General features: G+C 46.0%; 4 protein-coding genes across 4 annotated transcripts; 3 read left to right on the top strand and 1 right to left on the bottom strand.

The window, feature by feature from the left end:
* Positions 1-273: 273 nt before the first annotated feature.
* Positions 274-3,851, top strand: N7446_010746 (ankyrin repeat domain-containing protein; the record flags this gene model as incomplete). The annotated part of the gene is made up of 2 exons (XM_058519489.1): positions 274-3,369; positions 3,393-3,851. The coding sequence occupies 2 exons, from the start codon at positions 274-276 to the stop codon at positions 3,849-3,851; spliced, it is 3,555 nt and encodes a 1,184-aa protein (XP_058368327.1).
* Positions 3,852-4,539: 688 nt separating this feature from the next.
* N7446_010745 (BTB/POZ domain-containing protein) lies at positions 4,540-5,143 on the top strand (the record flags this gene model as incomplete). The annotated part of the gene is made up of 2 exons (XM_058519488.1): positions 4,540-4,701; positions 4,757-5,143. Coding segments are annotated over 2 exons (549 nt in total), but the record flags the coding sequence as incomplete, so codon positions are not given.
* A 4,534-nt stretch (positions 5,144-9,677) lies between these two features.
* On the bottom strand, positions 9,678-10,899 carry N7446_010744 (uncharacterized protein; the record flags this gene model as incomplete). Its single annotated transcript, XM_058519487.1, has 2 exons — positions 9,678-10,738; positions 10,800-10,899. The coding sequence occupies 2 exons, from the start codon at positions 10,897-10,899 to the stop codon at positions 9,678-9,680; spliced, it is 1,161 nt and encodes a 386-aa protein (XP_058368325.1).
* Positions 10,900-20,755: 9,856 nt separating this feature from the next.
* Positions 20,756-21,640, top strand: N7446_010743 (peptidyl-prolyl cis-trans isomerase; the record flags this gene model as incomplete). The annotated part of the gene is made up of 1 exon (XM_058519486.1): positions 20,756-21,640. One exon carries the CDS (start codon positions 20,756-20,758, stop codon positions 21,638-21,640), a length of 885 nt encoding a protein of 294 aa, XP_058368324.1.
* Positions 21,641-25,534: the final 3,894 nt, after the last annotated feature.

Raw genomic sequence — 25,534 nt, 5'->3', positions numbered from 1 at the left:
TACCTTCAGTGTTCAAGTTGCCGTGGGAGCCCACCATTATTGTCGTTGTGACGTTCCCAAATTGATTCCTATTTTCGGCTTTTCCTTGATTCATTTTTGAATAGAATTTTCTCTAATATAGAGTTCTGTAATTAGATTTTCTTTCCATAATTGATTCTACCAATGCCTAGCCATTCGCCGCCGAAAATTTAGAATAACTTCATTTAAGTCGGTTATCATCCCTCGCTGATAGCTACTAATCTGATCTCACTTCCAAGTATCTGTATTTGAGTCATGATTTCACTGCCTGACCGATCTCAAGCACAATTTGGTAGCCCCAGTGCCGAATACTTCCGGGACCGCAGCTTGATGAATATATCGAACCATCTTCTGAGCGAGGACAAGACCTCGAACCGGATCGATGAGAAAGGAATGTCTGCTATGCATTGGGCAGCCTCTTGTGGAAATTTAGACATTATTCGCCAATTCTCACAGAAGGATTTATGGATGACCTTTCACAGAGATAATGCCGGCAGGGTGCCATTGGATTGTGCGGCGGAAAATAACGAAACCGAAGTTGTAAGAGAATTAGCCCCCCACACTGTAATTGATATGGGGGACAAGAGGGGACGAACAGCCCTTCATTGGGGCGTGTTGAAAAGCAACGAGGAAATTGTTGCCCTCCTGCTGGCAAAAGACTTTGCACCCAACCCTTGGAACAGCTTCCAAAATCCTACCTCGCCCCCGCTTCCGTCTGCTTGGGTTGATTCGCAGATGGAATCAGGGGACACTGCATTGCACCTGGCAGCTGCACGTGATTCTCCAAAGATTCTTTCTTTGCTGGTAAAGGCATGCGACCTCAGGCTTGAGGATTTGGAAGGAAAGACAGCTCTCGAAATAGCTTTGCTTAGCGAGCACGAAATTAATGCGAAAATCATACTTGGGGAGATGGCGCGGCGTAACGTGAAGGGGAGATTTGGATCAAGTGCTCTAAAGATCGTGAAAAAGTGGCCCGATGACAGAGAGTCCTGGAATGGCGAGGTGCTCTGCTGGGCAGCTTTCAATGGGTTTAAGAAAATTATCACACGTATGCTCAAGGCCACGCCCATATTGGGCTTTATCGCTCGGGATCCCTCTGGCAGAACAGCGCTTCAAGCTGCGGCAGAGCAGGGCCATCTTCAAATAGTCAAACTTTTGCTCAAAAGAAGAGCAGACGTCAATGCCCCACCCGGAACGGCCCATGGTCGAACTGCCCTTCAAGCGGCAGCAGAACACGGCCATCTTGAAATCGTTGAACTCTTGCTTAAAAGCAAGGCGAAGATTAATGCTCCTCCTGCCCAGACCTATGGCCGTACCGCCCTTCAAGCCGCAGCAGAACGGGGCCACTATGACATGATAAAGCTGCTCCTTTCTAAAGGAGCAGATATCAATGCCTTGCCTGGACCTAGCTATGGACGAACAGCCCTTCAGGCCGCAGCAGAACGGGGCCATTATGACATGATAAAGCTACTTCTTTCTAAAGGAGCAGATATCAATGCCTTGCCTGGACCTAGCTATGGACGAACAGCCCTTCAGGCTGCAGCAGGACAGGGCCATCTTGAGATTGTCAAGCTGCTTCTATCCAAGGGAGCTGAAATTAACGCTCTCCCGGCATCTATCTATGGCCGGACGGCCGTTCAGGCTGCGTCAGAGCGGAGAGATACTGGCATGGTTGAGCTGCTTTACTCTAGAGGAGCCAATGTCAATGCCTTGCCTGGCGAAATATTTGGCCGTACAGCCCTTCAAGCTGCGGCAGACCAGGGGTATCTTGAAACGGTCAAGCTACTACTATCCTATGGAGCCGACATCAATGCCGCGCCTGGGCTCACCAACGGCCAAACTGCCCTTCAAGCCGCGGCAGGACAAGGATATCTCGAAATGGTCAAGCTGCTTCATTCCAATGGCGCCCAAGTAAATGCCCTGCCTGGAAAAATCTTTGGTCGAACAGCCCTTCAAGCGGCGGCAGAGCAAGGCCATCATGACATGATAAAGCTTCTTCTTTCCTATGGAGCAGAGATCAATGCGCTGCCTGGACACACATATGGCCGAACCGCCCTCCAGGTTGCAGCAGAACGGGGCCACCTTGGTATTGTCACGCTGCTTTACTCTAGAGGAGCTGAAGTCAATGCCTCACCTGGGGAAATCTTTGGCCGTACTGCGCTTCAAGCTGCCGCAGAGCAAGGCTATCTTAAAACGGTCAAGCTACTGCTTTCCTATGGAGCAGACATCAATGCCGCGCCTGGACTCACCGAGGGCCGAACTGCCCTTCAAGCCGCATCGGAACAAGGATATCTTCGAATCGTTAACCTGCTTCACTCCAATGGCGCACAAACCAATGCCCCGCCTGGAGGAGCCTTTGGACGAACAGCCTTTCAAGCTGCCGCAGAACAGGGAGATCTAACCATGGCAAAAGTGCTCCATACCATTGGAGCGGACATCAATGCGCCGGCTGGACACACCAGCGGCCGAACTGCGCTTCAAGCCGCAGCAGGGCGGGGCCATTATGCCATGATAAAGCTGCTTCTTTCCTATGGAGCAGAGGTTAACGCCTCGCCTGGAACCATCAAGGGCAGAACCGCTCTCCAAGCTGCTGCAGAGAATGGGTATCTAGGAGTGGTCAAACTGCTTCTCTCCCATGGAGCCGAGATCAACGCCTCGCCTGGGACGGCCCACGGCCAAACCGCCCTTCAAGTGGCAGCAGAAAACGGCCACTATGAGATGATAGAGCTACTTTACTCCAATGGGGCAGACATCAATGCGCTGCCTGGGCACACTGACGGCCGAACCGCCCTTCAAGCCGCAGCAGAACGGGGCCACCTTGGCATCGTAAAGCTGCTTGTTTCCTATGGAGCAGAGATCAACGCCTTGCCTGGACCCACCAATGGCCGAACTGCCCTTCAAGCTGCAGCAGGACAGGGCCAACTTGAGATCGTCAATTACTTGCTTGAAATCAAAGCAGATGTTAATGCATCGCCAGCCGCTGTCGGTGGCCGAACGGCCCTTCAGGCCGCAGCGGAACGGGGCCAACTCGAAATGGTAAAGCTGCTTGTTTCTCATGGAGCGAATCCTAATGCATCCCTTGCGCACACCAACGGCCGAACCGCCCTTCAAGCCGCAGCCGAGGAAGGCCATATTCCGATAGTCAAATTTTTGCTTGAAAGTAAAGCAAATGTCGACGCGTCGCCTGCCCCATTCGATGGCCGAACGGCCCTCCAGGCAGCGGCGGAACGGGGCAAACTTGAAGTTGTAAAGCTACTCCTTTCTCATAACGCAAACATCAACGCCACTCTTGCACCTACGAATGGTCGGACAGCCCTTCAAGCTGCAGCAGAGCAGGGCAATCTGGAAATGGTACAGCTGCTCTGTTCTCATAGGGCAGATGTCAATGCCCCCCGGCAGTTTTCCGTGGTCGGTCCGCCCTTCAAGCTGCAGCAGAGCAGGGTCATTCTAAAATGGTGACACTGCTTCTGTCTAAGGGCGCCAAGGTCGATGCCTCGCCTGCACAGAACCATGGCCGAACATCCCTTCAAGCCGCAGCGGAAAAGGGCCATCTTCGCATCGTACGGCTGCTTCTTTCATATAGAGCAGGAATCAATGCCCCACCAGGGATCACCGGAGGCCGAACAGCCCTTCAGGCCGCAGCTGAACAGGGCCATCTTCCAGTGGTGCAGATGCTTCTTTCCTGTGGAGCTGACATTTATGCCTCAGGTACACCTATCGAAGGCCAAACCGCCCTCCAGGCCGCAGCAAATCAAGGTCATCATGACATAGAACGCGTGCTTCATTCCTATAAAACGGAAACGAATGCCCAATATACTCTCTACCTTAGCTAACAGCTTTCGAAACACAGTAAAAATAAAGCCACTTACTCTAGTACCAACCACTTGAATATCACTGTCTTTCCCGAGCTTAATTCTGTATAATAATGGGGTCAGGCTACCTGGGGGATATAGCACGTTAGAAGTACTGGTTTCTTAAAAGCATTGAACTCCCCATTCTCCATGATTATCAAGCTCTTCCGCACTTATTGTCGCGTCTATTCAATTGGATACATATCGCAGGTTGGAGCTTTACGAGGCTTTAGCTGAGATAAATGATAGATGAGCATTGTCTGCTCACGTTGCTGCCGCAATGCCTAAGGCCATCATGAATGAAGTCTTCAGCATCTCGCTGTTTTAGAGCTTCCGTCGTGGATTGTGACGTAAATGCATAGCATGTACAGTAGCGCCCGAGATCGCCTTCCATGTCGGAAACAGAAAGATTCTCTTTCCAACCCTAATCGCACGATCCGCTAAACCGGATTTGGTTATTCTCGTATTTTAAAATACGTTCCGATGTTGTACGGAATAAAGTCAAACGAACGAGAGCTGTATGTACAAATCTAATTTGGGTTACACCCACTCTGCAGCGAACGAAATTAGTGTTGACGTCATAGTACTCAAGGCTTCTTAAGGGAAGACAGTATAGAATGATTTACGGTAAATTCGAGTTAAACTTGACCTACATTCAGCTACATCAATCATGGGGTTTCCAAATCTTCAACCAATATTGCAAAGCCTTCTGGATTCAGGCAGATACTCAGACCTGACGATATCATGCGAAGGACAGAAGTTCCAGGTACATCGTGCGATAGTCTGTTCCCAATCACCCTTTTTTGACGCTGCAGTCAAAGGAGGATTCAAAGTAAATGCGACAAGTCTTTGCCGTGACCGTTGCATATGGATAACGTTTTTACAAGGAAGCTTCTCTATCCCATGTTGATCTACCAGATGACGAGCTAGCAACTATTCAACGGGTTGTCTCTTTTCTATACCTTCAAGACTACGAAGACACAGATAGGTCGCACTTTCAAAATCGAAAATGCCCTTCTGGTATTGATATGGAACCTCATGCAGCTATGTGGAACAACCTCGGAGTGTTCATGGCGGCCGACAAGTTTGACATATCGTGTCTGAAAACCCTCGCGAGATCTCGAATTATGGATTGGATCGACAAAAATGCAAAAAAATCTCCATTGATTGTGCGAGAAATCTGGATCACCATTCCGCCTCTTGAGACAGAGCTTCGAGACGCCATAATTAAGTCAATTTCATGCAACGCGCAGGAGTTCCTCACCTACAATGAAAGTATGGTGATTATGACGGATATACCAGATGTTACGATTTCAGTGCTTAAAAGAATCGTGGAGGAAAATTCTTCACTCAAACTCAAACTTCAACAGCAGAAGAAAACTGTGCGATATCCAGATAACTGGATGCGGGATCAGATTTGATATGTATGTGTACTGTATATACATTTCCACTTGCAAGACTTGCAAGACATGATCACGTCGCCTCAAATATATGTCAATTCTCGATCACCAAAAGCCCACCGGCTCTATCTGAAAATGGCTCAATGTCCCTGCTTCAGTGCCCCGGACTTCCGAAGAGGGGAGAGTGCAGTCTGAAGAGGGGAGAATGCAGTCGATAATAGACCGTGATTCTGCTTGAGGTGATCCCACATTAAATTCGTCGGAACCATAACTGCGATGATTATTCAATCTCCGAGAAGAGCTGCAGTCAAAGCAATATAACAGAAATTAGTGACCAACATTGTATGGGTTCTCCAACGGTAATATTAAACTCTCTCTCTAACTAAAAACTATGAACTTGACAATTTTGTAGGATATGCTGACAAAGACTAATATGCACTTTTATGTGAGGTGTCTGATTTGATGTCGTAAGATATTCTGGGTAAATACCCAGAAATCCACACGCAGATCCACCATATTTCTGACACAATATCAAATATGTGCATTGATTTGTCCAGGCCTCCCGGGGCGCCTGCTAAAACTGACATGGTAACGACGAATATGCTTAGTCGTATTTTGGAGGACCACCAGATCTTCCGCATGTTCCGTACATACCCACATTTCGCTGATATCTCGAGTATTGGGCTGTGGATGGCGGCAAAATTGTATGATCATTCACTTACTGCTGAAGAAATTGATTGCTGTGGATGCAGAATCTCAAAAAGTGAACTAGCCTGGCAGGGCGACAAACCATTTGGACATGTCCTTTTTCTCTTTTATGAATGGGTAGGACTACCCAATACAAAATTTTGATAACATCATGACTACGTAAGCTCTACTACAGCTTTAAAGAGTCGGATTTTTTCATGACATAGATTGGTATCAATCTCATAATCTCATAATTCGTGAAATGTAGTTTCTGCACTGGCTTATAATCAATCTTACCATTACACCTCTCAAGGCTAGAGTTGTATGTAAAAGGCTACGTACTGCATTATTACCTGGTAGGACATATTTCTCTGGGGTTCCAGGTTTCTACGTATAGGATCCCTATACCCTTCTTACAGGTATCAATAGCCAGTGTTGTGCTATTACATGTCATTACCAAACAATGTACTTTACAGTATCATGTGATTAGGACTTGGAAGAGCAGCTCTATGATCCCGGCATAGAAGGCAATGTCGGGCGCCACTGTACTGTCAGTCAAACTGTATACCATGTCATAGTGTTCCACATTACAACATTCTTATTGCCGCTCACTCAATTCCCATCGGTCCCGCTTGTGTACATATGCTGATCAAAACTATCCCAGCGGAGAGGATTTCTCTATCAGAGAACCAACAAAGTTCTCAGTACATTCTAATGGGTACTCATAATTCATTTATATCAAATTACATATTTTTACTATAGACTAATATGCGGTACCTACTAGTCTAAAAGACCGCGATCATGTCTTATACATTTTTGCTAAAAGATATCTTACAGTGTTTGGTATGGTTCATCAGGGAAACTTCTCGGTTCGCACTGAAGGTGAGGTGGCAAAGTATTATTTTAAGTTAGGCAAGGTACATAAACAGACCGAATGCAGGGGAAGCACTTTGTAATAATCACATTTGACATGCATCGACTCTATACATCCGTCACATCCAAGTACAGTAGTCCCCCGGGCAATTTTCAACCTAGTCGGTACTATAAAAATATTCAAAATCCATGTTTGACAAAAGCAATTTTCTAGTGAATTCCCGCTGTAATGGCCCTACCCCTTCGGAGTATAGGTTACCGTGAATGTTTTTCGGAGCTCTAAATATAAATACCCTATAACGGGCGAAACGTTGATATCCAAGACATGCATTATCCAAGACTGGAACTATATTGCATAGTATTCTACTGAATAACCCAACATGCTTATATCTATATTTAGTCTGTGTGATGCTCATAATTATCCATCCATATGTCGTTTCAACCTTTTAAAATCCAAGCTGTTCATGGTGATATTTCGTTATATTAACAATGACTAGCATTTTTAAGAACCAGTCTCCCATCAAAATCAATCAGGTGTATACTCTACTCCTAGAAATGGAAGAAGGGTTCGAACATATACGTAAACACCTCAACAACTTAAGATACCTGGCGGATTCCCAGAACCGACTCCACCAACAGCTTGTCATAAATCGATATTCAAGACGAACAAGGCTGTATGAGATTTGCGAATCATTTCGTGGTAAGATCAAGGTGCCATAGTCATCACCACCTGTATCGTAATATGAAGTCACCTTTCGCAAACTTAAAACTTACAATAGCCCTCTCTCAATGGTCCTATCTCAAAACAATCTTCGGACGTAGAGAAGGATCCGCGGAAGAAGCTCTGGAGATCTTCTGTTCTAGGTTGTCTACTAGAAGAAAGCAATGACCGTGGGAGAACCACCAACAGATGATCAAGGAAATCAAAAGCTTGATTCGCTATAATTTCCAGTATCTTCATAGGAAGGGCTATTTGTTGGAATAATGGGGGAGTTCGTGGCGTCTCAATGAACTGGTTTCACCATACCTTTTCAGTTCTATGGATACGGGAGCAAGCAAGGGAGGGACGTCTAAGCTTCAACGCAAATATGTCAGGTTAGTTTTCTTGGTACAATATACCAAGCATGACTAGTTCATGTTATCATATCTGAGACTATTTGCGTACCCCCTGTAACGTATGTATACCGTAGCGAGCGGAGTAACCGTGGCGAAGTATTGCAGAGGTACTTCCCTCAAGGACCAGGAAATATCCATCACCCTCATCTGTTAATTCATCAAATTCATCAGACAGTCATTTTGCTATCTGCTATTCACCGCGGCCGAATCAGCATCAAAAATGAGTCTAATAAACTGTGATAAGCGAAACTTGACCCCTCCAATCCCCACTAGATCGCGAATGTGTCACTCATACGTTGTAGACATCTGACGCTCCTTTCTACTCCGTTTCCAAAACAAAATAAGCCGAGACTAATTACTCCAGCAATAATATGTACATATCACTATATAAAAATCTCTGATAATCCGTTCATCTTCGTGCCGGTACTTCTTACAATATATTTCGCGAGTCATGTAAGATGCTATATTACAGACCATGTATTGTAACTGTATGATACAATACCGAGTGATAGGAGATACCCTGATCCGTTAAATCCAAATATGGCGACTAGCTTTGTCGGGCCAAAAATAACTATTGCTGGCATCCCGATCCAGGAGCGTTTACCACTCCCGCATTGTTTGGGAATCCTGGAATCCTCGTTGAGGTTGATCCAGTGACTACCGTATTTTAGACCTGGCACTCACCCGCCCCGTGGTCCAAGGTCAGGAACCTCCACCCGCACCTCAGAGGACCCTGAGACTCCGAGGGTCCCTTGAGGGTCACCCGCAAATACCCGATCGTATTAAGTTGATGACTAAGCTAACAGACACCTTAGTTATAATGGGAAGAAAGTCACGCTACAAAGTCACGTTCTTAGACAGAATTTATCACGTGAGGACGGCACCTCTATATCCAACCCTCAGTCAGGGTCGAGATGTGGGACCCTCCACCCTCCGTGGGGCGGTGTGGGGTGGAGGGTCCGGAGGGTCTACGAATTCCATCCTAGCAACTAGTCAGGTGACGCCCCGCCGACTTCTTCCTGGTAAGTATCTCTCCGCTCGGATCTCCTCTCGACCACGGCTATCCCCTATTTTCCAGGATAACTTCAATTACGGCCTCATCCTGTGTAGGCGAATATTGATTTGAATATTGTCAAACGAGCTGGAGCAGCTTCGAAAAGTGGGGTGGACTTCTTCCCCTTCCCAGCCGTGCAGAGGAACCCGCTGACAATGATCAGTCCAGTTACCCTTCCGTATGTTCAAATACTTTATTGCAGTAAAATTGCAAAATCCAAGAGTACGTTATCTAAACTTCACATGTTAATTGTTATATTAACTTTAACCCTATAGTGCCACGAAAAGTCGAATTTTTATGCCTTGGCTGTGGAGACATCTATTCCATATATGTCGGAAACAGCGGATTGGGTATATCTGGTGTCTGGGCATATCTTCGGAATCTTATGTTTAATAAAGCCGTCGGGGCTTTTTACACACATGTACAAGTTGCCACAGCATAAATCAATCAATCGAACCTCCGGGAGGGCATCCTTCCAGCGCTGTCAAGAAGGGGTTAATCGATCATGTCAAGGAATCTACTATTTCATCGGACGGAAGTATAAAGTCTTTTGTTGATGTGACTAAGAAATTGGCGTTGGAACATTGGCGTGCCCAAACACTAGGATGAAAACATCTGGGTGTTCTTGTTCTGGACCTAGTGCTGGGTACTCAACTCGATATAAGAAATGTACGTGGCTCAGTTGTCCTGTTCTGTTGGCAATACCACATCCCCCACCGTTATTGACCTGCTACCCGGGGCGTTTCTCCCACTGCTCTCGCCTTCCTTTGTGGAAACTACCGCATATCTGCCAAAACAAATCCTACTATCGGCCCTTCGCAACTTGAGCAGCGCAGTGGAAGACTGGTCAACGCACAGCATCTGACAGCGCTCGCAAGGGTCAACAGTATCGAAGCGAAGCTGGTCATGACCAATGCGAACGGATGACCAGTGATCTTCGGCGTAGGGGCGTTCGGCGCGTGCTGGCTGAGAGATCCGCTCTGCAACGATGATATTGCCGTTAAAGCATTCTGAAGGAATTACCTTGCTAGTGCCAGAGTTACGCTTGGTAATTGCAACGCTTATTTCGTTGAGACGGTTGATTGACGATCTGGAGACGATCAAAACAGACATTTCGTTGGATACGAGCACGTATTGTTGGCCAATTTCGCTCGGCATTCCGGCCCCGCGCGAGAATGGCTCCAATCTATTTAACTTCCGGAATCGATTCTTCCAGATACTTGCAAGATTTGGTGTCTTTATGTCGAGACTTGCATCCAGTGAAGAAAGTCGCGCCAGAGTACAAGATACACCTAAAATGCGTGTAAAGAATGCTGAGACCACTGGCGAGCCGTAAGATCGAAGGCACAAGTTACTATCGTAGGCACTGGGTCGACAACTCGAACGTACTGGAGAGGACATGGCATTGGTACTCATACCGTCCCACGCCAGAGGAATTTTGAGGCTTAATTGACCATTTGGAGCCTTTGGGTTGTAGGTGATGCGAAGTTCTCCGCTGTCGATATCAACCGAGGGATGTATTAGAGCCATCTGAGGATATTCATGCTGCTTGAAGAGAGAACCGGTCCTTTGATGAACGAGGTACCATTCTCGGTCCCAAGCCAGCCCTTCTCTTTTGACCTCCCACCGCTTGCCTTCCGGAATCTTGAAGGCAGCACAACCATTGATAGGAAATACCATCAAACTCTCAACATAGAATTGAGGACTTGCTCTGTTGGCGTAGTCAAGATAAGTCGTTCCTATAATGGAAGAGGGTAGTCAGCACAGATGAGTCCTGTAATTTGACCCACTAGGCCATACCATTAAAAAAAGGATACTCCTGTCCATGAGTGGCATCCGTATCGGCAAAGTAACCCCGGCAATATTGGGGCCGGACGAATTCCTCCTCATTGCTCTCCATTATAGTCGAGTGGGCGACTAGAATCGAGGAGTATATAGTATTGCGTCTGCGTTGATAGTATGCCGTGCCCTAGGTTAAAGGCGCAAGGGGCAATCGTTTCAATAAGAAAAATAATTACCGCAAAGACAGCGTGGAAGATATTTAAAAGCAGTCATGTAGTCATGTATACCAGGCTAGTTAGAAGGGAAGGGGAAGGAGCATTTGGTGCAACGTACAATTGTGGCTTAATTATCCCCGGCCAACTTCTTGCAAATGGTTTTTTTCTAGTTGCGTCAACTGCGAGGAACCCTGTTAAATGGATGGACTTACTCGAAATTCTCTTTTAATGATCCCTATATTTATTGGGGTCTCGTAAATCACGAGCTACGATCAATCTTTTGTGTGGTGAATACTTGATCGCTCTTGTTATTTATTTTGCCGATCTTGTGGAATGACCGCGAACCACGCGATAGCTGAGTAAAGACCAGTAACAGCCAACGCTTTGACAGCGAGAATAGGAAAAGGAATGCACATTCTCGTGGGGTATCTAGTGGACATTGTGTAGCGGCCGCTGCTGACTTGTGGAAACTGTTGCAAAGGCAGAACTGATGAATGCCGCTTAAATCGATGGCAATGGAAAGTTATGAGGCTTTAAATTACATGATCATATTACGTGAATAACAAATTAAGGAATCATCAATTACGGCAGATTGGGAAGATCACCATGACATCTCTCACCAGTAATGCACAACCAGAGGATAATTTCTCGCTAGATTTAAATGTTATCATCGGAAACCCTAGCGACAAAAGAGAGCTTTCCGGGGCATTTTGCTGCGCTAATAATAGACAAGTCTTCCGGAATTTTGCGCTTCATGTTCTGCAATAGAAGCTGAATTTGGTGTTGTACGGTATCCGGGGTAGTGTGATGCTGCCTGCCATGCACATGGATGTAGTGGACCATATTTTAGTTCTGCTGGGATAGCAGGCCTCATGCTTCCATGAAATGAGCCTGTTTTATATTTTCCTATTAGTCCGTGAGGTTTCTTAGTGAGAGTCGAAAGCAAATTTCCCTCCAGATACACGCAGCGTTTTTCGATTCGTTACTACGCTCATCTACATTTGGACAATCATTTATTTTAAAAATAATTACTAAGTTAGGATCAGCACGTAACGTAAGCTAGTATATTCCACGATCATTTTTTGTAGGTTTCAGCACGCGGAAATACAGTGTCTAACGGAGCTGCTTGCCAAAATCCGTTTTGCCGACAATATCAACAGAGGTTCCCAAGTAATACTCCATTAAGTGGATGTCCGGGGTTGCACTTCAGTTTTCTACTTATACAGAAGGAAAACCGAAAAATAAATTATAAAAATAAAAATAAAAATAAAACCGCTTTATACCAACCAAATATAAAGGTCGTCACAATCACTCATAAACTTATTAGGAGGCCTTGGCTCTACAAAAATCGAAGTTCACTCATCTCCTACCGTTTAACTATCTCTCCATATTTAAATGCGCTATTCGGGTCCTAAAATGCCACGCCGGAGCCAGGTATCTACAACGTTTGGTCGAAACAGGAGATCGCTACCTGAACTACCCCGCTGGAAACTGCGAATGATCTATGATATGATAGTCAGCAAAACACTGTCTGTGGCAGATATGGCAGAAGCGGCGGAATGCAGCGCGGAATCAATAAAAGAAATCTGCCATTTGCTTCAAATCTTAGCCTTCCATGAGGACGAAAATCCTCCCCCGCCATCTGCAACAGTCAATATAAATGTCTTACCAGCAGACTGCTCAACACTTCCATCAATCTCAGTTTCGGCGACATCTCGGTCTGTGAATATTTACGTGACAGGAAATATCACGGTTTCTGTTCCTAAAGAAGGCACCATTGAAAAACAAGAATCATAACCGACATGAGCGCTTTGATGTTGAGACGACCTTCGGCCAAAGTACATTATCGCTCGCAGTGAAGCATGAGCTGAAGCTAGTATGTCCCATCACAGACTCTAATACTAGCATAATAGAATATGGGTGAGGCCCAGGGCCGCAACTCACACTTTCTTAAAGCAACAATCTTTTGGTGGTATATTTCTTATTTGCCGCGACAGAACGCGGCAGACCTTGCTTCGTGGGTTTTGGGATTTTTGGATCTGAGCATAACTCGGAGAAGAAATAAAATCACGCATCATAACAATGCTGTTCTGATGTTGGCTCGGAAAATCTACATTCTCAAGTTATCCTACTTTCCCAGTTGTTTGCGACTCACACTGCGATGTTGTACTTGTCAAATATCAGGCTTTTCCAAAAGGGTTGCGCTTGCTTCCCCTGCATTTTGTAAAATCCGTGTATAGAGGAGCAACATCATCGGAGAATGTCTTATATCAAACACTCCTCAAGCTCTAGCTTTGTTCGTATTCCATAAAAGACCAGCCACGGAAAGTGGGTCTTCGTCTCATTATCTCCAATGTTGGAATCTTCTTCGAAGAGCACGACCGCGGCATTCCCTTCTATTTTGTCACCGCAAGCATGAAGGCTGTCGCGCCCGCTAGCTCTAGCCCACTCCTACCAAAATTTCAGGTGAAGTGACTACTGATCGTAAACTTCCTTGAACAATTCGATTTAAACTGATGCCATCACGACAATCAAATCCAAGGATATCAAGGTACCAGGCGACCTTTCAACATCAATACTTGGCATCAATCCGTATGTCAAATAATCTACATTGGCTTTGTAACACTAAGTAGATGAAATAGGAACTAATACCAACGAACCTTCTCGAGCTTTGCACAGGTAGTATGAAATCTTATATATGATCGTGATTGCTTTGATTGTGCCAGGGGCAGTATGAGACCGTGGGCTAAGTTGTAAATTGATTGCCGGCGCCACTTTTATTGTTGTAAGATCCTATGCCGACATTGGTACCTATCCATCCCTGTCCAAGCTACTCCTGGGCGGGAATAGCAAGGACCCAGACCTCCCGGGTAATAGCATGCTAGCTCCGTAGGTAGGATTTAGATTCGCCGATTAATCTGTAAATGCAAGTTGCAATTATCTATAATAGAGAATTAACATATTGTCTCAGGTTTTCGACGCAGAAGACTTATTGCAGACATCCCTCGACCTTAGTGTCCATCTCCGAAGTTCTCCAACCACTCGTTTATATCCATTGTCCTGCGGCGAGCCGAACTTCACCATATTGATATGATCGGCATGGATACTCTTAGAAATATAGCCGTCGAGGGTTCCCGAATTCTTAGAAACCACCACTTTTCCTATCCGCAAAGGGAGCTCCTCAAAGCAAGAAGTAACCTCAAGGCTTCTACCTGCTTCTCCCAGTTCCCGTACCATTGCCATGAATTCATCTTGAAGAGACTCAAGGACCGGGCGTTCAGTATCCAGTACAGCGAACAGAGACTTGTTTGTCGCCATTACACAACCAAAAGTTGTAGCGGATATCCTATCCCAGTCACCCATCCAAGACCCCTTATGGGGTGTACCCATGAACAAGATTGCCACTGTGCAATTGAAAACACTCTGAAGGTGCGAGTCACGGTTCTTTCGAGAAAGTAGGATCAACTTTTTACAAACGAGACCTCCAAGGCAATGGGCGATGAAAATCAGAGGCCTCGAAGAGGCATCGCAAGACGACCTATCGTCCGTTAAGTCATGTAGAAGCTTTGTAGCATGGTCAAGGACCCGATCAGATGACGCGACGGACTTCCGTACAGAATAGGCATCATATCCATAGGTCAAGATCCGAGCCCCGCTGATGCTCGAAGGGAGCAAACATTCTGGCCAGGGTTTTGACTGTTGATCAAGTGCCCAGGTTGTGCGGCGATCTCCGGTCAGACCATGAATAAAGCAAATATCAAACGCTGGCTCAGGGCAATCATACAAGCCTCAAGCCCATCCGGAAACATCAAGGGCATTGATTCATCTCGTGGACTGCTTAAGCTGGCCCCCTGGTAAGAAAGTGGCGGTTGAGTCTTCGTATGATCCCCCAAGAGACGTGCTAAAATTGCCTTGAATACTTTCATGTCGTGCGCGTGGATCGATAGTCTGGATAGAACGAATTCCAAGTGATAGAGAAAGTGGACCTGTGGTACACAGAAGAAGTCAGCCCGAGATTATAAGCAGACATGGTGTATTCTTTACTCGACCTCGCGTCTTGCCAACGTGCAGTTAACCAAGCAAGAAAATGGGTCTCCGACGGAAATCGCGTAATGTCAGGGTGAAAGATTTACGAAAGATGAATGCAACGAAGAAAGATGCATCGGCCAAGTTACTTACGCGTAGGCGCAGACGATGCTATCTACCCTGTTGTGGTTAAGGGAGAGGGGTTTAGGGTGATCGTGCTCCGGCCAGAGTGGGGGCGAACAAGGGTATTTTAACGATTGGTCCTCAGATTCCCACGCCTCCGTGCCTGACCAGAAATACACATTATATTAGCGACGGGGGAGTGGCACATCAAGTAGATCAATATTGATCCAAGCCACGGTCATTGAAAGCCCGCCAGGCAGACACTAGGTAGCGGACGCTCAACATACCCATACCTGTTCAAAGGTATGTATCCACTCCGCTTTTCGGGTTCTGTTCCAAGATATATATACTACTTGCCTGCTTTACAGCACCGTCATCTAACGTGAAGTCCGATTGCGCGGGCGACCCGGTTGCGCGAGCGACCCCACCAAACCGTGAAAAACCTTCAATTTTTAACCACTATTAAAACCACCAAAAAACATAAGTTTGGCTATTGAACACGTGTAGGGCATTTAGAATATGTATGACCTTTTCTTCCACAGCCAGAACATGTCACCTGCCGCCGAACCAAGGGCATAGAAGGTATAGTAGGTTCCGTAACCGGTTTTGCAGGCACCTCTGGTAAAGATATATCTTTGCTTCTATCTTCATCCCCAACAACCACATCATCCTCACCACCCTCTAGACCCCCAAAGATGCCTTTCTGGGTACTAAACTTGTGTTTGGTCCCTCGCTTCTTGGTCTGTTTCTTGTTGGTAGCCTCCAATTGAGTACAGCGATTCTGGAGAAAAATGTGGTGGTGGACCACTTTTATAGTCATCTCGTAAGTCTTATTGATCTCCCTTTTTGTTGGTGAAGAAAGGATTGAAGAAGAAGATTGTAGACTTTTTTTGATCCGAGATTGCGATTTTGTAAACTTTGAAAGGGTCCAAAGGGTATCTGGATCACTATCGCTACCGGAAGAGACTGGTCGCTGAGAAAGGGTCTCCAGAGGAGGGAGGGAATCCAGGTGCACATTTAGCTTTTCCATGACCTTATTAGCATCGAATGGTGCTAATCCAGTAGCCAAAAAGCTATTCTTTATAGTGGAAGTCTTAAAAGCACCCATTCTCGCATCTGCGATCAGTTCAAGGAAATCTTCCTTGTCAATGGAGTTAACTCCGTTTCGCATCAAAGTTGAGACCGCCCCTCCGTAAAGCCTCTTCAAAACCGAGAAACAACCCACGTCCAAAGGCTGTAAAAGATGAGAAGCATGCGGAGGCATACAGATTGCGATGATTTGGTTTTCTTCACAGACTTGGTCAAATTCAGGGGTTAAATGACTCCCATGACCATCAAGGACCAGTAAGCAGTATTTTCCCACTCTTGTCCCAATATTTGGGATAAAATGATATTTTAACCACCATAAACCAATTGTATTGGTAGTCCAACCATTTAAGCTCATGGTTAGACGAGCCCCTTTTTGATTTGAAAGGAGATAGGGTCGTAAATGCTCTGGGAACTGTTTTCCTTTGAAGACAAAGAGCGGCGGGAGAACATTTCCAGAAGCTCTAATACACTCAATCGAAGTCACCCACTCACGATTTCCGGCTTGTAAAAGAGCTCTTTTTCCATGGTATTCTGCTGAAGTGATAATCTTTTGTGTTGCACCAATACCCATGGCAAAACCAGACTCATCAAAGTTGAAGATATCGTCTGAAGCGATACCCCACTTTTCAATCGTCCTTTGAACCAAATCAAACCATGGTTCAATAATTCGAGGGTCTTCTGAAAGAGCTCTCTGATAATCGTATTTGCGAGAGAGGCGAGTAGAGAGATTTGGGCGTCGTTTGATAAATTCAGCAGGCCAATGATTACCCACAGTAGAGGGTGTAGTTTTTCGGGCATACAGTAGAAGATTGGCCATATCTCGCAACATAGGCAAAGTAAGAGCTGCCCCTCTGGAATCCATATCCAGTAGCCATTTTTCAATCGATCCCTCCTCAATTTCGGTAAAAATGAAGCGATTGTGTCGCTTTTCAGTAGCAGATTCGCGCCCATTGATCCGGGCCTTCAAAGTTGAGACAGGTATCTCAAAAGATCGCGCAGCAGCGGCAGCAGAGGGATACTTGCCATTTTTAATAGCTTGTATAGCTAATGAAAGGCGACCCTCCTGCTCTATTAACTTTTTTTTCTTATCAGAGCGTTGGGGGGCATTGTTTTTGTGGTCAAAGAAGATGCATCATTATTGAAGTGTATTTTTGGTGGGGTCGCTCGCGCAACCGGGTCGCCCGCGCAACCGGACTTCACGTTATAGTTTATATTATTTTAATTGAATTTCTAGATAATGATAGTAGAGTTGGATTTTCGCGTCTAGTGTTATATAATAACGCTTGGCGTCCTGCTTAAAACGTCTAATTGTGACAAAAGCATAACTTATTACGTGAATAACAAACTAAGAAATAATCGAGTACGGCAGATTGATCACGTGATCGAACGCCTAAGCAGCCAGGCTCGATTCAGCTGTTCTCTCCTTGACTATCCCTCCAAACTTAACCTTCTTGCCAATACCAAGAAATGACGAGATATCTTCCCTAGGGCTATCTGTGCGCTAAATAGTGAATTTGAACCCTACCTGACGACCTCAAGAGGATGATACTCTGTCTTCTCGACCCAGCGAATCTCCAAACACTCAGAACCACTTCGTATTAGGACTAAGTTGTTGGGCCTGCGAAACCAGTACCTAACCCGCCAACACGCGGACTTGACAAAATACAGCTCGGTGATATTACTAGCTGTGACGATGGCCGGTACTTGGCTTTCAAGCCTCATGGTGGATCTCATCAATTGCACTGGAGATTCCAACGTCCACATTATCGACCCTGGCATGCCGGTCAGTGGAGATCATTACCAGAGAACATTGGAGCCGGGGAAGCTATGTCAGGTACGATGCGGCGCAGGAGACCGGGTAACTCTGCTTTCTACAATGTGCCGGACCCGCAAGAAACGCAGATTAGCATATTAAAGCGCCTGGGGGGTGTAAAGATTAGTCTTTCACCAACGCTTCTCATAACGAGGAGCATTTTGGACTCTATTGCGATTCGGACCATAGCAGACTTAACAAGTCACCGATGATTGTAACATCAATGTGCCGTATACCAAGCTCTGCATTTGCTATAGGAATGAGATATATGGCCGATTCCCCATTCCTTCATACCATAAAGCGTACTTTACATCACATTACAGCTCGTCCGTTCGATATTTCACTGTTCAATATCAGAACGTGATCTACAAATATGGAGTAGCGGATCATGTGATTAGGGATTGAAAGAGTATCTCTATCCTTCCGACATGGAAGCCGATTTTGGGCGCTACTGACTATATAGCCTTCACGGAGATCGAGATCAGGTCAGACCGAGAGACGGCAAGAGGTCGGGCTGAGGCCGTTCGGTCCACATCCGCCATCGTGGTCTACTCTGATGCTTCAGGACGTGAAGGCCACCTAGGCGCTGCTGTCGTTGCACTCGACAACAACCTGGAGGTCATCGAATCTCAGCAGGTCCAGGTGGGACCGATGAACCGGTGGTCGGTTCACGTAGCAGAGCTGATAGGTATTTTCTACGCTGTCAGTACAGTGTTCAAGATCAGCCATCAGCGACCAAGAACGGAACATAATGGAACAACAACGGCAACGATCCTCTGCGACAGCAGATCAGCCTTGCAAGCAATCCAGAACCCAGGTAACAAATCAGGACAGTGCATTATCCACGCGATCCTCCAGGCAGCCGCAGAGATTCAAGCAAAGGGTACCGCGCTCCGTCTCCAATGGATACCTGGAAACTGCGACAACCCAGGGAACGACGCAGCAGATCGGCTGGCCAAGGACGCGGCAAGCCCGGGCAAAACACACCCATTCCGCCCGTTACTGACAAGGAAGAGGGCGCTCATTCGAGACATCATCCGCGCTCAGTGGGAACGGGAATGGAAAACATCTACCAAAGGCGGTCACCTGCGTAAAATTGATAGCACTCTACCGGCGGCCTACACCAGGAAGCTGTATGGGAATTTGCCCAGGGGCCGGGCGTACCTGCTGACATAGCTACGCACGGGCCATAATTGGTTATCCACCTATGCCAAGACCTTTGGCTTCTGCGACAATGATCAGTGCGTGTGCGGCGCGGAAACAGTCACCCACTGCTGGTAGACTGCCCACATCTGAGGGAAATTCGACGGAAGTTAAGGAGTGAAGCTGGGGACGCGTTTAACAACGTATCGAGTCTGCTGGGAGGCTCAACTGAAGGTGAGAGGGGTAAACCAGACACCGTCTCGCGGGCTAGGACGGTCAAGGCCGTGCTAGACTTCGCTGAGGCGTCACAACGGTTCCAAAGTCGCGCGCCATGAGGGCAGCCTAACAACGTGAGCGGCAACTAGGCCACGATAGGCCTTGACGAGGCTCTAAGTTCGTTTTCAGGAAGTGGGACATCATACATGTACATACACGGATATATATAGTTGCTGTAGCCTGTATATCGCTTTGCGAGTTGGATTCTAAACCATAACCCACTAGGCTGAGTGCGGATTCGTATTTTAGTCTAGTTGGGAAATCAACTGGTTATGAGCCCGGATTGCATGACCTTTGAGCGCGCCGGTTCGATCCTCACAGTTTGCGTTCTTGAGCACCCAGAGCCTCCAGAAGACGGCCTATGATTGGTCGCACAGCCAGGCAGCAGAGCTTCACACGCGCCCCCAACCAAGTGTTTATGGTTTACGGGGGAGAGTTGGATTCTAAACCATAACCCACTAGGCTGAGTGCGGATTCGTATTTTAGTCTAGTTGGGAAATCAACTTTGCGAGAGGTCGGGGTAAATGAAATCTACTAGTACTACTACTACTACTACTACTGACTATATAGCAGGCATATTGGCACCTCCTATAATCAAGCGCATCAGGCTTAGGCGCGATAGCGGGGTCGCCCCCACACCCACATTAATGTCCAGTCTAAGAAACTAATTTTTCTTTTTTTTTTCTTTTTCACAAAATCTAGCAAACTCTACCGGAATGGCTCAGAGTTTGAATAGGCAGAAAAGGCCGGGGCGCGCAGCTAGTGGGGAGGCTACAGTTGCGCTGCCTAACACAAGGGCTACCAAAGTCTCGGGGTTGATGGACAGACGACCATACGACTATACGCCATAAAGTGGCATAACGGGTCTTTTTCGAAATTGTCGTTCGAGTAAACCTGTAAACCGGGGATTGGCACATTGCATTGTTCCCGTCATGTATTTCAATTCTGCTTTAGGGTTAGGCTAGACAGCGGGACCGACCCACATGACTTGTGGGTCGAGAAATTACTGTGAATTCATTTTTATTTTTTATTTTTATTTCTATTTTTTATTTTTTTCCTGCAAAAGAAAAGAAAAAAGAAAAGGAAAAAAGGTGACATCTACCTTATCTCGCTTGATTGTTGCCCACTACTATGCTTTTTGGAATGAAATTGCCATCAAAAAGGCGTCATAAATAAAAAAGGACCCTAATAGACATCCCTTCGCAACTGGTTCCCGCCGGCACGCCCGCAATAAAGATACTTTGAATACTTCGCAGTCTGGATTTTTGTACGCCCATAACATTGCAACCATGAGGCGAATAATGGTTACTCTGCATGGATCCTGTGTGTTCGACGTCAATGCGGCAATTTTGCTGGACAACTACATCAGGAAAGTCTTGTTGGCGGATGAAGACTGGCCGAGCGATTTCGACGACTGGGACCCTCAAGGCAGAGAATGGGGTTGGTTGGCACAGAGCAGACCGGAGTCGACCTCGCCATGCGCACAGGAAACAACTATAACCTTGCTGCCGAAGCTCATGGCGAAGCATGGCTTTCGGCATTTCTTGACCCATTGGGGAGAGCACAGATACGAGTTCGAACCCCGTCATCCGATATCCCGGAACCTCGCAAGTATCGTGTCCCCCAAGAGTGACTACTGCATGGTGTGTAGCGACTTAATGTGCTCTGAATTAACCGCTACTACCCTTCCATGCGACCATGTATACCATAGAGGGTGCATTCTGATATGGCTTGCTCAAGATGGACGGTGCCCGATATGCAGACGATTCCCCGATCACCTTCACGAACTGAGGACGTATGGAAATGACTCTGCCAAGTTCGGCAGATTCCAGGAAGCTGTCAAATTCTACTCCGAGTGTTTATTTCGCCTTGACAGCCTTGCCGACGACTCTGAATTACGCATTGCCCTACACTCGAATATGGCGCTCATGTACCTTCGACTGAAACTTTGGAATGAGGCGAAATGGTCGGCCTTGCAGGCATTAAAGGTGCCTGCCATCAAACCAGTGCAGACGGCCAAGGCAAAATATAGGCTCGGCCTGGCAGAAGCGGGGCTGGAGAAGTGGGAATCGGCACAGCACATCTTAGAGGAAGCCAGCCTCTATGCCCCAGCTGATCGATGCATTTCAAAAGCTCTCGCGGAGGTGAAATGCAAGGCTAAGGGCTGTTCATGAAAATGGTCAAGTCTGTACAAGTCTGTATCTGTGCGTATATAACATGTTTCCTATACTACAGTACAGCAACGCAATCTTAAGTGCTCAGCGTTGACGAGAATTGGGTTTGAATGCCTACGGCAGTCTGTTAAGGCCTTAAGGCTCAAAACTAGTTTTCCCTATACAAACCTCTCACCGTCTCCCTTACCGCCTCTATTACCGCCTTAGATAATTACGGCATCGTACGAAAGATATTCTTCTAATTAGGTACCCTTCTCCACTCACTTTATTTACTATGCCTCGGCCGTGATTCACCCGCCGTTGCGGGCAGAGGGCAGGATCCTCCTGCCCGCGGGTCGGGCACGTCTTTTACCTGCCCCCAGAGGGTGGCCCTCGAAATGTTTCGAGGGCCGACAAACATGACAAACATAGAAAATCTCATAATTACATAAAATACGCAAATTCCAAGGGAATTGATAGGGACACTCCCACTTTTGTTCCGGACACTCCTAATTATGTAATATCCATGATTAGGTAATTGAAAACGTCATGTGATTGTATTGGTATTCATTCTCCGTATTATTTACATGACCTTCGTGTATGCCCAACTTTACCACATGCAGTGCATTTAAAGGGTGCCCTCTTCCGTTTATTCATAGTCTCGCTGTCGTCTTTCTGCTCCAATTGATCCCACTTCCGCTTTTTAGGCTTTGGAAAAGGAATCAAAGGCTCTAAGAGAGGAAGGTATTCTGATTCCATTTCAGAAAGCCCAGTTCGCCAGAATGGGTGGATATCTGTCAATGGGATAGCTTTATTGCTCTCCAATAAACTAGTAATCCGATGGGCACAAGGAAGACCCATTGTCCTTGTGAACGTATTAGTACAATGGGGTAAAGGAGCAAGATTTGTAGCTCTTCTAGCCTTTGTAACTTGCTCGCCAATCAGTCGTATCGAATAGCGGGAGGTCCTGATCACAATATTAGTATAAAGTTGATGTAAGGTTACTACTGGCCTCTCAATCTGATCTCGTCTAAAATCATATTCAAGCGTAGCATGCTGGGTTTGTAAAGCCTGTGAAATCCTTTCAAATACGATCAACATATCCCCTGTCGAAGCACCGATGTGCTTTTTTAAAAAGGCATGTGAGCCTTCAACTCGAGAGGTCGCAGAATTACCGAGGTGTAGGCATTGTTGTGTCCATGCAACTATAAATTTTTCTTTATGAATTAGCCATGTCTCCTTAACATATCGAAGAGAAGGGGAGGTCTGATATCGCTTCTCGAACTCTGATAGCCTCGAATTGTAGTCGTTCTCTGTAGTAGAATAAATTAGCTGATTCCATGATTTTTGAAATGTTTGATATTCGGCGTTCGTCGTAAAATGCTGCTTCGTATTAGACGTTACGTTCTTGTTAATATGCCAGATGCAAAGAAGATGGGGATAATCTGGACAGACGACCTTGACAGCACCTAATAATGCAAGGTCTCTATCTGTACAAAGAACTGGATAGAAAGAGAGGGGGTCGAGAAATGAGAAAAAAGTCTTTAAAGCCCAAATATAGCTCTCTTCCTGTTCATTCTGCATAAAGCAAAATGCAACGCTAAAGGTTGAATTTGATGGCGAGACACCAATAATATGCAATAGAGGCATACGATATCGGTTTGTCTTATAGGTGCAGTCTAGGACGAATACCCTGTTGTATAGGTTAGCATACTTGATTGACTCTGGGTGTGCAAACATAAAAAAGAGGACATGTCCTTCGCTATCCTGCTTAATAGCATATTTCCAGTGATTTTCCTTCAAAGTCTTCAGTAGAAACTCAAGGGGAGTACTATTACCGAGCTTTTGCCTTCGTAAAGCACTTCGCGCATTGTAGATGTCTCGAGGGGTAACTAAAGCATTAGGATGCTCTCGTTTGATTAGAGCTAGGATGCCACGAGGGTTAGATCCAATTTCCGATAGATGTAGGACCTTTTGAAGCTGCTCCTCTGTGAGCCGACGGGCAGCTGAATGTCCGATCATATTATCATCAGCTGTGTGATTATGATTCCGGTTTTGGACCTGTAACTCCCACTTATCATCAAAAAGCATTTTCCCGTATAGCTTAAATGGACAGCCAATCCGCCGTGTAGTTGTCGTTCTTCGTTTCGCTCCATCAGGAGTATTCACTCGGTCACGATACGTGCCACCACGGTCACAACCAAGATAGATGTACTTATCTGTGATTGATCGTATAGTAGTGACAGCGTAACCTTGCGAGAGAGCATGCTGACGGACAGAGGCAATTAATAAATCTCTGCTATCAAAAATTTGCTCAGTAGGGGGGCTCCATTTCTGAAAAATCCGAGAGGCAGAGATTTGAGGAGCTAAGAAAAGAGGGAGGCGAGAGCTGGGGATTTATACTATACTATGGTATGACATTTAGAATGATGTTGCTGTGGTAATACCAATACAATCACATGACGTTTTCAATTACCTAATCATGGATATTACATAATTAGGAGTGTCCGGAACAAAAGTGGGAGTGTCCCTATCAATTCCCAAATTCCAAGTTAGCTGTATTATTGGGTATTTGAGTTACAGCTTAGGATTTCCAAGAGTCACTGAATTAGTAGTGGGACTGTTTTAATAAACTTGAAATAATAAATTAAATCCGATTTAGATCCATTTTTAGAATCTATAGTATATACACCATTCTATGGTGTTTACAGCATCTGTTTCAAAGTTCTCACCTTCACGCTAGCGACTACAAGTTCCAGCAAGGACACAAGGTCCGGGAAGCTGTGCTCTCTCGCAGGATTATCCACATACGAACCCTGCATGTGGTCGGTCGTCGCTTCCTTGTAATGTGACATGATAGCGTTGCTTTGGTTGACAAACTGTATCAAGCTTGAGGCCACCTCAGAATGTATGACTATAGGGTCATCGTCGTAGAAGATTTCCTTCGGCAAAAAAAGATGAATCAGGATCCCTGCGCCTCCGAGCTTACATAAAATCTCTACCGGCGTACGGCTCGACTGAGGAGACAACATAAAGGTTTTGCTCTTTTGGTTTCCTGCCACACTGTACCTAATATGCTCTAGTATGGTTTTGGTGATCTGTGAATGGCAGAAGGCCCATAATGGCTCGACAACCTGCGAATTTGCCTATCAAATCCATTGAGAACGGGGTTCTTATGATCCTCTCGAGCAACGAATCTAGACTAGCCAGTTACTACAGAGGTCTTTCCGTATGGCCATCGCGATAACAAACTTTTGAACCTTTTGAGACCTTCGATAAGAAATTCCAGAATTCCATCCAATATGAACATATAAGCGAACAAGATAGCGCGCTGGAACTGAATATTTGCGGAAGCTTTCGTGTATATCTGGTAGTGAACGTCGAAGCCAGTTTGAAACCGGTTTCCACCAAGGTATATATTTTCTCATCCAAGCCAAGACATATGAAGTGATCCCGGATATTAGACTCAATATCATGGTCTTTGATAGAAGAGTATCCAGGTCGGCCCAACTGGATCTCGCTTAGACAATGTTTATTAAGTGCCTGAGCCGAGTAACACTAGCTGTGTACAAAGGTAACGGGCTCTGGGAGCGGGAAAAGGTTGGCACCGGCACGTGACTATCAATGGTGAGATCCATTCTCGACGAAGATTTTCGAGGAGAAGACACGACGTACCATTTCTAAACCAATATTGATAATGATGAAATGTCGGGATTTATACAACTTTACCAGAGACCCTCAATTGCTTGCCGATTAACAGTAGTGGAGAAGAGTCAGTGTGCTTCAACTAGGTGCAGCATGAGTGGTCCAAGCGGGGATTATCTAATCTAATAGCGAGCACAGGGAATTGATAGGGACACTCCCACTTTTGTTCCGGACACTCCTAATTATGTAATATCCATGATTAGGTAATTG

Source organism: Penicillium canescens, assembly GCF_028828765.1.
Source record: "Penicillium canescens strain IBT 15451 chromosome Unknown utg000007l_segment0_segment0, whole genome shotgun sequence".
NCBI lineage: Eukaryota > Fungi > Ascomycota > Eurotiomycetes > Eurotiales > Aspergillaceae > Penicillium > Penicillium canescens.
Note: the sequence above shows the minus strand (reverse complement) of the source record. Positions and strands in the feature narration are given on the sequence as shown.